The sequence below is a fragment of the Notothenia rossii genome (genome assembly GCF_949606895.1).
Source record: "Notothenia rossii genome assembly, chromosome: 1".
Classification (NCBI taxonomy): domain Eukaryota; kingdom Metazoa; phylum Chordata; class Actinopteri; order Perciformes; family Nototheniidae; genus Notothenia; species Notothenia rossii.
In genome coordinates this window covers 14,795,278-14,810,705 of record NC_136912.1, presented here as the reverse complement: position 1 = coordinate 14,810,705, position 15,428 = coordinate 14,795,278, and the positions used below count along the sequence as shown (strand labels likewise).

General features: G+C 41.1%; 1 protein-coding gene across 4 annotated transcripts in view; it reads right to left on the bottom strand.

Moving 5' to 3' along the window:
• The window catches only part of tll1 (tolloid-like 1), a 45,597-nt gene that overhangs the window by 30,027 nt on the left and 142 nt on the right, over positions 1 to 15,428 (bottom strand). For 2 of the 4 annotated variants that reach the window (XM_079665928.1, XM_079665931.1), the window contains exon 1: positions 13,332 to 13,966. In XM_079665928.1, coding sequence (XP_079522054.1) covers positions 13,332 to 13,512 — 181 coding nt within the window. In that variant the 5' untranslated portion in view covers positions 13,513 to 13,966. Of the gene's footprint in view, positions 1 to 13,331; positions 13,967 to 15,170; positions 15,190 to 15,428 lie in introns of those variants that run through there. The other 2 variants (XM_079665930.1, XM_079665929.1) reach the window with 2 other exon arrangements.

Sequence of the window (15,428 nt, the reverse complement as noted above, 5' to 3'; positions counted from 1 at the left end):
TTTAAACTTAAACTTGGTTTCCTTTTATGTCTTTCATTAGTGCTACTTTTAAAAACTGTTTTCCAATGTACCTTAAAACATTTTCTGTTTGTATTTAACAGAGCTACAATTGCATCTCTTTTAGAAATCCTTTTAAAATGTTTGGTCTAAATGTTTGTTCAGAATAAAGTAAACAAACAATGTGTATCGCACGGTTTCGAATTTCAAGAGTTAAATGACATGATTACATAGGTTTGTGATGTTGTGTGTGTAAACAGTACAATAAAGCAGTTTTTGAAAACCCTTTCTCACAACATTATAAATCGTTCCTGTTAACGACAGAAGGCCTCATCTGCCTTCCTCTCTTAAGCATCTTACTCAATAACCTTCCTCTCCCATCCTTTATGACTCATTACAACATGATTCTTTCTTTCTTCTCTCCCTCTCCTTCCATATCTACAGTACATCTCCCAGCCCCTCACAATGAACAACTGAATGATAACCATCTCTAAATGATTAGCTGAGCGCAGTTACTGACCTCCACAGGGACTCCAGACACTAATACATTAACAATGGCATGGGAGAAACATGTCACTTAGCTAATCAGGATAGCCACTAAAGGAAACGGGGGGTCAGGGTGCCATTGTGCTCGACTCCGAACTATTGTTAAAGTGAAGAGCAAACCACAATGACCACAGATGGTTTAAAAATCACTATATCAGATAAAGACTGGGAGAGTGCGCAGCAAAATTGTGCTCTATGATACAGTTTGTTGGTTACATGAGGGCAATAACTGATCCAAAGGGTACAGCCAATTTAAATCATATTGATCTATTACTATATATGTATTTATTATGTAGACGATACTATGTAAGACATTCTCTATCTGTTAATCCCCCAAAATATTCAGTTTACTTTATACTGTAATAAGACAAGTTACCTTACAAATATTACCATTTTGCTTGAGTAATTACTTTAACAATCAATCAGTAATGGCAATAGCTGATTGATATTTGTCATTTTGTAATTCAGCTGAGGACATTGAACAGATATTTTTTATAAGCTGGGTATTAATACCTTTATAGGTATCGGCCGAAATAGTCCAAGTAGTATCAAAACTTCTCCAGTCAAATGTTCATTTGATATTTTTCCATTGGACGTTTCAGTGGTGCCACCAAAATGTTTGGCTTTTGGTGTTGGTGAAATTGTATTCAACTGAACACTTGAAGTAGAACAAACATTTATTATTCTGTTGCTGTCAGGGAACAGGTAATTATAATGTTTTTTTTAAAAATACCCAACCCTAGCATTTTGTCATTGTCTTCAGCGCCTTGTTTGTCGGAATCAGAGTACAAGTACACACAGATTCATGTACAGGTTCCTGCTGCTGATACATGGACATGACAAACATGTTTCTGTAATTTTATAAACCAGAATATCATCACACATCTGATACAGGTAGAGTTCAAAAAGTCAGCTCAAGACAGAGAACCGTTACGATTTGGAGATCTAGTGGTAGGCTTCATTCACAACCAGTAACATTATTTCTTGTCATTTATTGTTCGATTAGTAATGTCTGGAAAATAAATATTAACACTATTAACATTTGCAGATACAAGAAACGTTATAGTACCATAAATTATCTTCTCCTTGGGTCTCTTTTCTTTTTACTAAAAAGGCTGAATTTAGTGAGTTGGTGGTTGAAAAGTAAAGCGTTTGAACTTGACGTCTATTTGATTGTTAAAAGCTTTACCATATAAAGACCCAAAAATAACCCAATTGCACCATGGCTTGTGCTATGATGTGGTCTGAACAGGCGCTGGTACCAATTGCCCTGTGGGTGTCAACATTTCTACTGACACTCCTATTTACTGCAAACTGTGGTGGAGTCATAGCGAGACACAGAATGGGTTCACTAAGAGAGACTCCAACGTCAGCAGGTAAAAATCATTATCTGTGTGAATTCTCATATGAACATAGACCGTCCGTATTAGGTTGCACCTGCATTAGAAATGATATTCCGCTTGCTTTTGTCTCTGTTCGGCTGACAGTGTGTACAGTATGTGACATTACACTCCCAGTAATTTCAGCTGTTTCAGGACAACACGAGAAACTACTAAGGACTAAACGTTTTCCAGAGAAAAGGAGCTGACACAAGCAGAGGTACAAAGCGAGATATAGGAGGGAGTGTACAGTGATAGTAAGTTTGGCCCATTGATTGTTGGGGTCTTGTTAATCCATAGAGATACCATAAATAGCCCAAAGTCAAGCCGAGGGGTGAGGAGGGGTGAGGCAGGGAGATGCAGGAGGAAAGGTATTGATCTAAAAACCCCAGGACATCTCAGGAGACCTACATCATGCTGACCAGGGCCTTACTGTTTGCCCTTCAGCAGGGGCACTGCAGCAACCACACACACACACACACACACACACACACACACACACACACACACACACACACACACACACACACACACACACACACACACACACACACACACACACACACACACACACACACACACACACACACACACACACACACACACACACACACACACAATAATGCACCAAACACAAACTGAGAGGCAGACTTCCCTCACATGCATCCAGCAGCTCCCAACATGGTGGCTGTTTAGAGAGCAGGCGGATCGTATTTTGTTGGATTGATCAACTTCTCTTTCTCTCTTGCTTTGTGCAAGTTGACTCTGCAGCCTGCTTACAAATGTCAAACCTACTACTGTGTCTTTGTGAGAGCAGAAATACTAACATGTTCAATATAATGCGAACAACATCCACTAAAACATAATTTTCACCTGAAAAACATAGTACAAGTTTATAGGATAAGACAGTAACCCTTCATTTGAATAAATGTAACGATGCTTTAATAAACTAAGTCAAACAATATTGGGGACGGTGGTATTCATTTGGTTCACTATCGGAGAGTGAGTTGAAAAGGGGGAGACAAAGGGATTGACAAACGTAAATTATCCTCGGGTCGGATTCAAATCTGTGAGCCCCAGTGTGTGGTCTACCAGGTGAGCTAAATCATTTTTTTAAGGCTTTAGTTAAAGTTACGTTTTATTTGATGTATTAAAGTAACTTTTATACAAAATAAAATATCTCCTGCTTGAATTTTATGTTTTGTTTTATCCTACAGGGTCGTCAGTTCAAGTGTGGACCTTTAACCTCCTGGGCAGTACCGAGTTGGCTTTGAGCAAGGCACCGCACTGCTCCCCGGCGCTCTGGAGTAGTTGTCAGCTCTTAATACTGGGATGGGTTACAAGCAGAGACTAAATTACACGGTGGGTGTTGTGTACGTGTGTGTGATTAAAAGAGGATTTAATTTGAACAGATTAATTTGTTCCTTTGACATTTTACAAACAACACAGTACAATGCAGCAGAGACTTATGCACTGCTGAGTTATGCACTCATGCTGTACTCACTGGGGTGTATATAAAACAAGCACACACATATCTCACTAAGCTCCTCATTAAGCAAATATAAGGTCACACTGTAGGTGGGCTCAGATGTGTGTGTGTGTGTGTGTGTGTGTGTGTGTGTGTGTGTGTGTGTGTGTGTGTGTGTGTGTGTGTGTGTGTGTGTGTGTGTGTGTGTGTGTGTGTGTGTGTGTGTGTGTGTGTGTGTGTGTCCTCCCACTTGTGTCATTATTAGACGGTATAGCTGTGCTTGTGGATGTAGAGTAATATTAAAACAGATAATCCCGGCCTTGTTAGAGGATTTTCTCCAAAAGTAATTGTTTGATCCAGTTTGAAATCACTGGACGTTGACATTGTTGAAATGGGGCAAGGTTACAAAACTGAAGGTCTAAAAACTGTACAGCGAAACAAGAACCGCATCATACAGAGCTGAGTAGACCATTATAGTGCCATTCAAAGACTGCCAGATCTTTGTCAGAATATCACCAAATTGAGTACACTGTTAATGTCTCCTCCTGACACTTAATAATCGATTTGGCAGAAAATTGGCAACTATTGTTACTCTGTTTTATCACTTGGACACAGTGTTGGGCAAGTTACTTTTAAAAAGTAACTAGTAGGCTAATAGTTATAGTTACTGCTCTCAAAAATGTAACTAGTTACTTTATTAGTTACTCAATTATAAAAGTAACTAGTAATAAGTTACCTTACTTTAAAAATAATAACAATACAAATACAAGTGTTTGTGTTGTTTGTTGCTGACTAGTTCTCTGAAGGCAACAGACTCGACCGTTGCGATGGGCAGCATGTCCTCAACACCATACCTGGCAATCAATCTATTTAGTTGACTCTGGGTTACATGTGGTGATTTAAAAAAATGTTTGGGCTGTTTAGATGGTGTTGCTCCATCTGGGTCACTGCCGGTTGTTGAGACGGTGGGGTCTTTGGCGACTAGTTTTATAGCTCCATGTACATTAGTTAGGTACTTCAGGAGATTGGCATTGCTGTTTTTCGATGTGGACAATGCTTTCTGTCCTGCACACAGTTTACATTGTACCTAATATTTTTTGCGTCCTTTATCCCCACAAATTGAAAATAGTGGTTATATTTCCAGATTGAAAATGCGCTGCTGCTCTCGCTGATACTTGCATCTGCCATTGTGTGTGTGTGACTGTGTGTGTGCTGGTGGTGAGCGTTGCCGTGTGTGTGTGTGTGTGTGTGTGTGTGTGTGTGTGTGTGTGTGTGTGTGTGTGTGTGTGTGTGTGTGTGTGTGTGTGTGTGTGTGTGTGTGTGTGTGTGTGTGTGTGTGTGTGTGTATTTTCCCCATAAGGCAAGACCCGCCCAACTCTGTCTCTTATTGGCTTACCCTGAAATGTTACCCCGCGTTAACCAATCATCACTCCACTCTGGTTACTTTCACTTTTCCATGGTGCTGTGAGAGGACATCGCTGTATTCGCCTGTAATTGACATCCGCAGCGAGATTCGGTTCAGTTCCATCACATAATGTAACGTAGTAACGCACCAATTTCAGCCAAAGTAACTATAACAGCGTTACTTAATGGAAATAGGTAACTAGTAACGCTATTAGCTATCGTAAAAAAAATAGTTGGGTTACAGTAACGCGTTACTGTATACTTTAGTCCCAACACTGCTTGGACATAACACGATATCTAGTATCGCACTTTTGACTAAAGTCAATTTGGACCTTTGTCAGCATTCGTTGACATTTCCCTGATTATTAAAGAAATTAAATCAACCGCCTTTTCAAGCTTTCCCTGCCAAACCTTGCTCCGACTAATTCACAGTCTGACTACTGGAAAACTCACTTAACCAATATCTTTATCTGAATCTGTTCACCTTCACTATGTTTATGATGGTGACTTTGTATTTAACTCCTATTCAAACTTTCTTTCTTTTTTTATTATAGAAAGTGCAGCATCAGGCCAATGAGCCAAAGCATGCAGGATTAGGGTCGAATGAAAGCCCTGTTTATGTCATGTTTGGGCAGAATTATAGCTTTAAGAGATATATTAACATTACAGGATCATATAACACTACAAACAAATGGAAATGTCAACATTGGCCAACTCTTACAAACTCTCTGATGTTGTTTTTTTACATCTAATAAAAGGTTTTTCCAAGTTCTATTTTTGTGCAAAACCTTACAAACTACAACGTGTTTTTCATACAGAAAACATCATGGTTAGAGCAAATAAACTATGGTTAAGATATGCCGAAGTTTAGGGAAAGGCTCCAAAGTCAGATTCACTCTTCACATCCTTACTTTCCACCTCGCTACATCTGCATTGTATGTTGTCATTGAACGTCAATTGTGCAATGTGGAATCATTCAATGTGGAGTTTATCACCTGTGCTGGATTATGTGACAGGGCAGGACTGGTTTTAGAAGTTTCTTGGGACGTTTTGATTTTTGTCTCCATGTTTGAATCCAAAACCAGTTCAGGACAAAGTTAACCATAGCCTCCATTGTGTGGCCAACTACAAAGCATCACTTCGAGAAGCACTTTAAATTGAGATTACGACTTGTAGTTTTGATTGTGAGTATTTAAAATGTAATAACAAAGGGCCAATTGGAGCATGTAAGGTGCTGCAACGTGGAGCGAGGAGTCTGTTGTGTCATTGCTTAGAAATGTACAAACTTAGTCCAAGTTTAAGTTCACACCCGCACCCTTGTGCACAGAGAGATACCTCTGTGACATAAAATGAAATTGCCATGACATAAATGGTGTGTGTGTGTGTGTGTGTGTGTTTGTGTTCATGTAAGACTGAAAAAGAAAACTAGTTTGAAACCATGATAACTGCAAACTTTTCTATCGTCCAGCAGGTTAAGATTCACTGTTTACTTTACCAGATGTTTATTGTGCATCTGCAGAGTTCAGGATAATGTTTGCTTGATGTCATAGTTCAACCCTGACACACAAACACACTAATCATATGTTCTTGCTGTCTTAAAACACATTCCTAGATCCTGACAAAGACCCAATTGCACACCTTCACACTGACACATCCCTGTGTATCTCCAGCACAGTGTGTGTGTGTGTGTGTGTGTGTGTGTGTGTGTGTGTGTGTGTGTGTGTGTGTGTGTGTGTGTCTACATATTAGGAAGGAAAGTTTCTTTGAGCATGAACGCAGCAAAAAACAGATGGCAGAGCAGCGAGGCGAACCACTGTACATCTGAAACGACCTGGAAATAAAGCCCAGACTGATCATAAACACATCCAATTAACAAGGACATACATTGCCTTGAGTTGTCGAGGAGAACTATTTTTCTTTTCATTTTTTATTATATGAATCTCTATGAATAAGAGAGCTGTGTGTGGTGTTTCACGAAAACACAAAGACAAAAAGTGAGTGCCAGCGGTGGTTAAAATACTTAATTCACATTTAAATTACAATTACTTGTAAGGCAAAAGAGACAATGATTTTTTTTAAATAAAAGGTTATTGAGTTTATTTTCCAAACACTCTGTGTGTCTGCTACAATGTACTGTAACTTAATTTAAAATGTAGACAATTATAATATTCAGCAGAAAGGAACATCTGCAACTTCAAAAGAGTGCGCACTTAAAGAGCGCTCCACCACATAAACTGAAAGGGATAGAAGGCAAAGAAATGTTCGGTCTGAGACAAGAGGACACTATATCATATGACAGAGACACAAAAACAAACACACACGGACACACTCAGTTGGTGTAGTCTCCTAATCACATTATGTGATAGAGAGATTCCTCTCAAGCAGGTCATGGGTTTGGCTAGACATAGTGACGAGACAAGATCATGACCCGGTTTACATCAGGGGGTCCACGGTGTGCACCCAGGGGCCGGAAGGTTACACGCTCTTACATAAAACCAAAGATGTTTAACAGAAGGCAGGGTTATTTTATTTTTTTAATGAGGATAGTGGCTAGTCCCGCTCTTTATGTCTTTTAGTGTATTAAGGCCCAACTGCTTCACTCATTAAACAACCATTTTCTTTGATGTTTAATGTAACGTTTTTTTTCAGTGTTATATAGGCTAATGAGTTTTTCAGACCTACAGGAATAAATCGCGTAAATGGAATGATTTGACACAGCTGGCTTAGCTTCAGGTCTAGAGGTGTAGAACAGTTTTGAAAGAGGCAATCAATTGTATTTTATACTATAGCAATGAATGAAATGACAAGAAATTAGGCAATATGAAAGGGGTCGCTCGTCGTGATGAACCTACGTAAAATGATCAACTGTGTGCAGTTGGTGCCTTGCTTTAAGGAGCTGGAGATTTACAGCAAATGTCAACTCATTATTGGCTCTCCAGCCCACAAGGTTAATGTTTGTGTTCACATTCACCGCTCTAATAGTGTTAATATTATAAACGTGTGGTGCTCTCTTTCGTGTAATTCAATGACAGCAGCCGAAGTAATATGTATGAAATCGATTAAAAGCTTTCATGTGGTGAATTTTGTATAGGAACTGTGCAAAGGTTTGTATAAAAAGGTTTCGTGGCTGTGCATCATGTGGTGCGGGGGGAGGGGGGGCACAAAGGTTCCTACAATCCTAGGCACATCTAAAAAGTTTGACTCTAAAAAGGTGGCTTTCTCCTAGCGAACAATAGGTGTATGCGAATGATTTTGCTGCTATAAATACCATCAGGGAAGCTAGGTGACATAAAAGCAGGCAGACATTTAATAATTGAGCAAATCGTGGCAGGTGGGCGGAGTGACGGCGGCGCTGACTCATGGCTTCTGCAGCTCCGGAACAATGACGCTCCAAAACAAACAGTGGGCTCTCAGCGCGGACGCCGAGTTTGTGCTGAGGCGGGAATCCTGAAGAAGACTTCGGAAGCTCAGTGGCAGGAGCGCTGTGCTCGGGAAAATCCTGTTTAATATTATATGAGTGAGAGCGCTCGTCCTCTCGCTCACACACACAATGCAGCCTCAGTGTCAAACACACACATACACACATTGCTCTAGTTTCCTTCCTACTGAGGAATGGGGGAAGGGGTGAACAGTAGCTACAGCTTACTGTCACGACATGGTGGGCTTCACTCTATGATTAAAAAACTCAAAAGCACACAAACACTTTACACAGGCACACTCAGAGCATGCTATTTAGATACACCTGATGCACTGATAGGTTACAGTGTTTGTTGAGCTTATATGTAAACGGCCAAATAAACACCTGCAGTCACCTGAATCCCGATAAAAATCAGAGCATTGAGTGTTGAGTGTTTATAGCTGGCTTTAAGTTGCTTTTCTGTTTTAAAATGATCTGAAGCTCACAGACATTATACCTCAGAGCCATTAACTTTGTGAATGGGTGCTCTCAGTCCAAAGAACATGTGATAGTCCTATAATGCACAACCGAAATGGACTCTTGATTTCTTTCTTGGACTTATGAATAAACATCTTTACAGTCATTACATTTGCTCTTTGTGGATAATTCATGCAGCGATTATAAAGAAAAAATATCCAACCAAACTAAACCAAAGATGTATATGTATTTGTAAAAATATGATAAACCTTTGGTGAGTTTCAAACCTAATTGTCATGGTGAAGACCCCAGAAACTACAAATGTTGGAGCGACTCCAAGCGACCACACAGAAAAAGTTATGATATAAATCACTCTTACATCGCTTAGTAAGTAAGTGAAAAAAAATGAACACAACATGTGATTTACTTTCCTACACATCCAGCAGCTGGTAGTTATCTCAACAACAAAGGCATTTTCATAAGAACTTCTTCATGTGGGCAGTGGGGCGGAGATCGTGCTTCAAGTGGAAGGTCCTGGTTGTTCAAGCTCCACATGGAAACTGTGATGTAACTATTCCTTAAGTGCTCATGATCTTGGCCCTATATATTTCAACCAACTCTTCTACCTGTCTCGGCTCTCCAGTCCCTGTGTGGAGAGGAGCAAATAAGATTTCCTCACAGCAGGATTTGAGTATAAATGACTTCATGCAAGCGACATTGTTGCTTTGTTTTGTTTTGTTTCCACCCTTGTTGCAGTACAAACTCTTATTGTAATTCCTGTACTTTAATATCTAAGTTGAGACGCCCATGAGAAAATGTACTCTATGTATTTGCTGCACAGTCCTGCGATACACCACTATTGTATTTGAAGAACAGGCAGTTAGTCTCCTGGGTCACTCCTGAAGAAATGACCCGCAGCTTCACTCGGACATCGAGGTTTGTTTAGCTTTCGCTCCGTTTGTGTGAGCATTTTATGAGAACAGTGATTTGGAAGGAAGCATGAATGACTCTTGAGTGAGCGTGGGGGCTCTCGCACGCCCGTAGGAGTGTGTGTGTGCGTGCACGTGTGTGTGTCATCTCCAGCTGAGTAGCAGGATGCAGACAACCAGGAAGAGATAAGCGCGGGTGAATGGAGGGAGCTCTATGTGTGTGTGTATTGAGTGTGTGCGTCTGTATGCATGTGTGTGTGTTCGCGTAGGGAAATCACTTCACAAAGGCCTGGAAGTGTGTGTTCTCCTGTCTACCAGTGCGGGACTCGGAGGAGATAAGCAGACAGCCAAATATTCCCCTTGTGTTTTCCCAGCAAAAACAGGAGGCGGAATACCAACCACTCAGACCGATGCCACAGGGTCAGGCCTGGAATGAGCAGCTTCCACTTCTTACAAGCTTCACACACACAGAATCACACCGACACCAGCTCTATACACACTCAACACAACATGGGTCCAAGCTAAGGGGGTATCAAACAATCGTCTTTATTATCAATTCATTTGTTGATTTGTTTCCCAATGTATGGATGGATGTGCATGTGCAAAAGCATACTGTAAACTTGCATGCACATGTGTAGACTCACACTAGTGCAATTCTGTCTCTATGTATGTAGATGTGTGAGGTTTATGTGCAAATATGTATGTTTGTATATGTAGATATTGAGAGGACACATTTCTTTCTCTTGTGTAGGCAGTGGGAATGTGGTTGTGTATTTTTACTACAATGATATCAAATTGAGAAAAAAAACAATGTATGTGATATGTGAATATAGAATCAGTGACTCTTGAATTTCAATTTCTACATTTTGCAATATATTCATAAGAAAAAATAATTTCCTCATTGAAAGACTTTGCATGATATCAAGAGACTGTGAGAAAAGCATGACGGTGTATAAGGTAGAAAAGATGAAGAAGAAGTGAATGTTAGGTCAATCCTAAAAGTCCAATAAACCGCTCCTGTACTCACACTGAACACAGACTGTAAATTAGAGATGGCATGAATGCGTAAACGTTCATGAAAGGATGCAAACAGATGTAGATTTAATAGTTGGTGTTGTCATGTGAAGATAGGCTAAATTTGAAACTGTTTCAACTTTGGCAAAACATTTAAGGCTATCCTGAGGTGTATGGCTAATGATTCATCTGAAGGGACAGGAGCAAAATGGGGAGTTTTTTTAATACAAGTTTTGAATTCCACACACATACATGTGAATGACAGCTATACAAAAATGTCCACTCTGACCCTTGGTTGCACTTGAGCAGTCTATTTGGCATTAATAAAGCAAGGTTAACATTTGATTTGCTCTTAATCTGAACAAAACATGCATACCATGTTAATCTGATGTTCTCAGTCCAAGTCTAGACAAGGACATTTGCCGCATGCTGCCCCTAGCCTATCTTTCTCATGCCTTTGGTTGCGCTGAATTTCATGTATCCTATGAAAGCGAAAAAAAGGCCATCAAAATAATGTAAAAAATGTAAAGATTTGGTAAAAACATGTCACAAGATTTCATAGAAAGAAACAGAAATGGAGAGGTTTAGAGGAAACCAGATACCCGTGTGGTCAATTGCTGTGAGAGATCTAAGCATGAAAGTATGAAAACATTCTTTATGTACACTGATATTTCCAGCAAATAAAAACACTACCTGGGTTTTCCACCTCAGTTATTTTAACCTACAAGAGCCGCTCAGTTACTCAAACATATGATATGTAGACTGACTGTCTCCCTGTAACCTGCCGGGCTTCAATGCAAACACACGGTCAGGACTCTGCCGCATAACTAAAACCCACAAGTCATGGGATTGCAGTATCAACATAAAATCACTCACACAGAGATCAGTGTAACATAAAAGCGCACACATACACAAAACCACACACACATACTGGCCAGTGTCCAGGGTTTCCAGGTTTGTGTATTTGGTATGTGAGGAATGTGTGTCGGTCGGCGTGTAAACGCAGTGTTCTAGTTTGAGTTCTTATCAGTCCAATATGTCATCACAGACAACATTAGCGCTTTAAAAAAGCCATTGAAACACATCTGCACACAGACACACAACCACACACACACACAACCACACACACACACACACACACACAACCACACACACACACACACACACACACACACAACCACACACACACACACACACACACACACACACACACACACACACACACACACACACACACACACACACACACACACACACACACACACACACACACACACACACACACACACACACACACACACACACACACACACACACACACCAGACGGCTGTAACCAAAGCAAGCATGTTAACCATGAAGATGCAACACCGTCTCTCACATCTCCCTTACAACAAGAGAGGAGATGCTCAGATTTCTCCAACTGCTCAAAGGGAATGATGCTGGTGCTGTTAGAGGATTATCGTGCAACAATCATTTATAGTGGCCATTGAGCTTTGCTACATAGTGTGAGTGGTGACAGTGTTAAAAAGGTGATCGACACACGTCTGTAAACCTAAACACACAAAAACATGAAGGGCAAGGTGAAATCAGATATAGGGTTGGCGATAGAGCATTGCGTGTTCAAGGTCCTTGTCTTTTTTGGATCATATATTTTAACATCTGCAATACGCTTAATTGTTATGACTACAATGTTAGGTATTGTTATATGATGAGTATTGTAGGATATTTAGCTTAATGAAAATGTGTTTTAAATCATTTACAGATCTATGACATTTTGAAAAACATGGACTGGACCCCGACAAAAACTGAACATGAAGGACATAAATTATAACGTTAGAGAAAGATGAAGAGACAGACATCTTAGTTTAAGAAAGGGAGTGCATAGAAGTCCTAAGTGAATCCCCAGCTTTGTGTTATCAAATTAGTTCATTTGGGTAAAGCCAACAAAGACACCAGACATGACACACACACTCACACACACACACACACACACACACACACACACACACACACACACACACACACACACACACACACACACACACACACACACACAGATAAAATATCTATAATCTGCTGCAGAAAACTTATATTTAATGTGTGAACTCTTACATAATTGAAAAAAGTAATTAATGATCACTGTGAATGGATGCTCCTTCTTTCACGACACAAACACACGATACTGAAACATACACTCTCGTTCCACAGGGACTCTGTCATTAAAGGTCAAACAAAAATTGTGTTTGTATCTGTTCGTTCACAAAAAAACATATCGAGCGTGCATCAGCGCTGTTTTGGTGTAGTTAGGTCCAGCTGTTTCTCATCTGATGGTTGATGTAACATCTGGAGTCATGCACAAACACACACAAACTCGTGCAGAGAATTGGTACATGCAAAGATATTTCGGTCAGAAATGGAATGCTGCCTACAGGTGATGCATGCGCATTTCAGGTGGACACGAGCTCATAGCGGGAGAGTCACCGGGCTGCACGTGGCACCACCAAGGGATCATAACGGTCGGTTATGAATCGTGGGAAAATGGGGACATTTGGACAAATTCACACACACACACACACATATACATGCACACAAACTCGTTGTCATTGCTTAAACGCGCGTGAGAGGGATTGGATCACAGCGACCAGACGCGTAAAAATACTAGGTTATTAACCGATTATCCTAAAAAAAAAACTAAAAACTGAGTAATTGCAGGACTTACCAGCTTTGCATGGGTCTTTGTAGTCAATGGTCTCTGCTCTCTCCTCTTCGTAATAATCATAGTCTGGCTCCTCGTAGTCGAAACAGTTACAGATAGTCACTTTGCCCCAGAAAGTCAAGCCGGCAAGCACCAGCGTGATCCAGCGCATCTTAGCTGCCAGTGCCGAGGGCACACGGTCCATTTGAAGACTGAAATAATGAAAAAAGGCCTCTCTGCTCGTCTCCTCCGCTGTTAGGAGATGGTCAATCCACTCTCCAAAGAAAGCATCGGCGGCAGGAATTTAACGGGTCATTGTGAAGCGGCTCTCCTCTCTGACAGCCTGGCTGAGGGTGCTGTGGGCTTCTGGAAGTTACTTTGCCCGGCTCTCCTCCATGGTGAAGGTTCACTGAGGTGTCCGTCTGTCCGTCCCGGTATCTGTCAGTCAGCAAAGTGTCCACCGAGGAGCTCTGCTGTCCTCCGCTGTGGCTTCGCAGGTGAGGCTGCTGTGGGAGGAAACGAGAGAAGGACGCAGTGAGTGGACCGTGACTGGATGATCTGCGAGCGCAAAGTGTGTGTGCTGCTCACAAGAAACAACCGCCACGCATATTCCCAACCAGCACTGACTGACTGTCTCAGCGCAGGGCAACCTCTTTCTCTCTCCCTTTCCCTCTCTCTCCCTCCCTTGTCCGGTACTATCTCTATCAACCCGAGTCAGCTCACCGCCTACACACACACACACACACACACACACACACACACACACACACACACACACACACACACACACACACACACACACACACACACACACACACACACACACGCACACACGCACACACGCACACACACACAAACACACACACACACACACACACACACGGCCAAATACTTGCACTGTTCGACCTAAGTGCTGCAGAACCAACACTTTCTTTGTTCCTTATTGTCTCTATTCACTGAGCATTTGCTGCCGTTTCATTTGCACTCACTCACTCACTCTCTCACACACTCTCACACACACACACACACACACACACAAACACACACACACACACACACACACACACACACACACACACACACGCACGCACTCAGCAGCAAAAGCGGATGCATTCGGATTAACCACTGTAATGAATAAACTTCAGGAGCTCCTTCCTCATCTCGCGCGCACTGATCTTCACATGTTATTGGACCTTCACTCACACGGGTCCGTTAGACAGTGGACTTACAGTAAGAACCGGTAGCTGTAAAATTAACAAGGCGGCTAGAAAATGGCCTGTGGTCATTAGTATATCACCCCTTATACCCGGTCCATAATGGGTGTTATTTGGTGATTAAGAGGCAGGTGCCAAGTAGGTGGCAGCCTAACCATAAATTCCCAGAGGTAGAGGGGTAGGGCTCCTTTACTGCTCTTAAACTTCCTCTCGCCCCTAATGTATGTCCTTGAAAGAGATCAATGGAAAAAGATCAAGGGTTGGATTATTAATTAATTGCAATTAAACTATATTTAAACTTGTGCGTAAAAATACGCACACCCAAGAATGTCGAGGCTATCTTTCTGGCATTATAGTAGGATATATGTCTCAACAGAAGCATATGGTGCTAAAGAAACAGAGCCTTTGACATTCAGAGGGTGATTATGAACCAGAAAAATATCCTGAGTGTTTTTGAGTGTTTCTACATCACAAAAGTAAACTTTATGAACCTTGAAATCCACACTTATTGACGATTTTACTTTTTACTTCAAATTGTTTATTTTGCACGTGTTTGGTTTGTCTTTAAATTCAGTTTCTGATTAATTATCAGCTACAGCAGTTTGACAAGCAGCTATGATGTCTCCTCTAATCTGTCATAAACACTAACCTTGCCAGCAGTCGGTTCGTCAACAACAGATGAACCGAGTTCAAGTGGGTCCACGATCCTTCCCTGCATCATTGGTACCCACAAGTACGCTGAATTAACCACTCTCAATGTGTGTTTATGTGTGTGACACCAAAGACGCTTTAAAAATGGAGAATAGAACATTAACCACCAGTTAAATCTCGCCTCCTTTCACTTGAATTTTGCACGGAACGTAGAAAATTGTCAACAACCAGCCCATAATCTCCCAACCTCCACGCA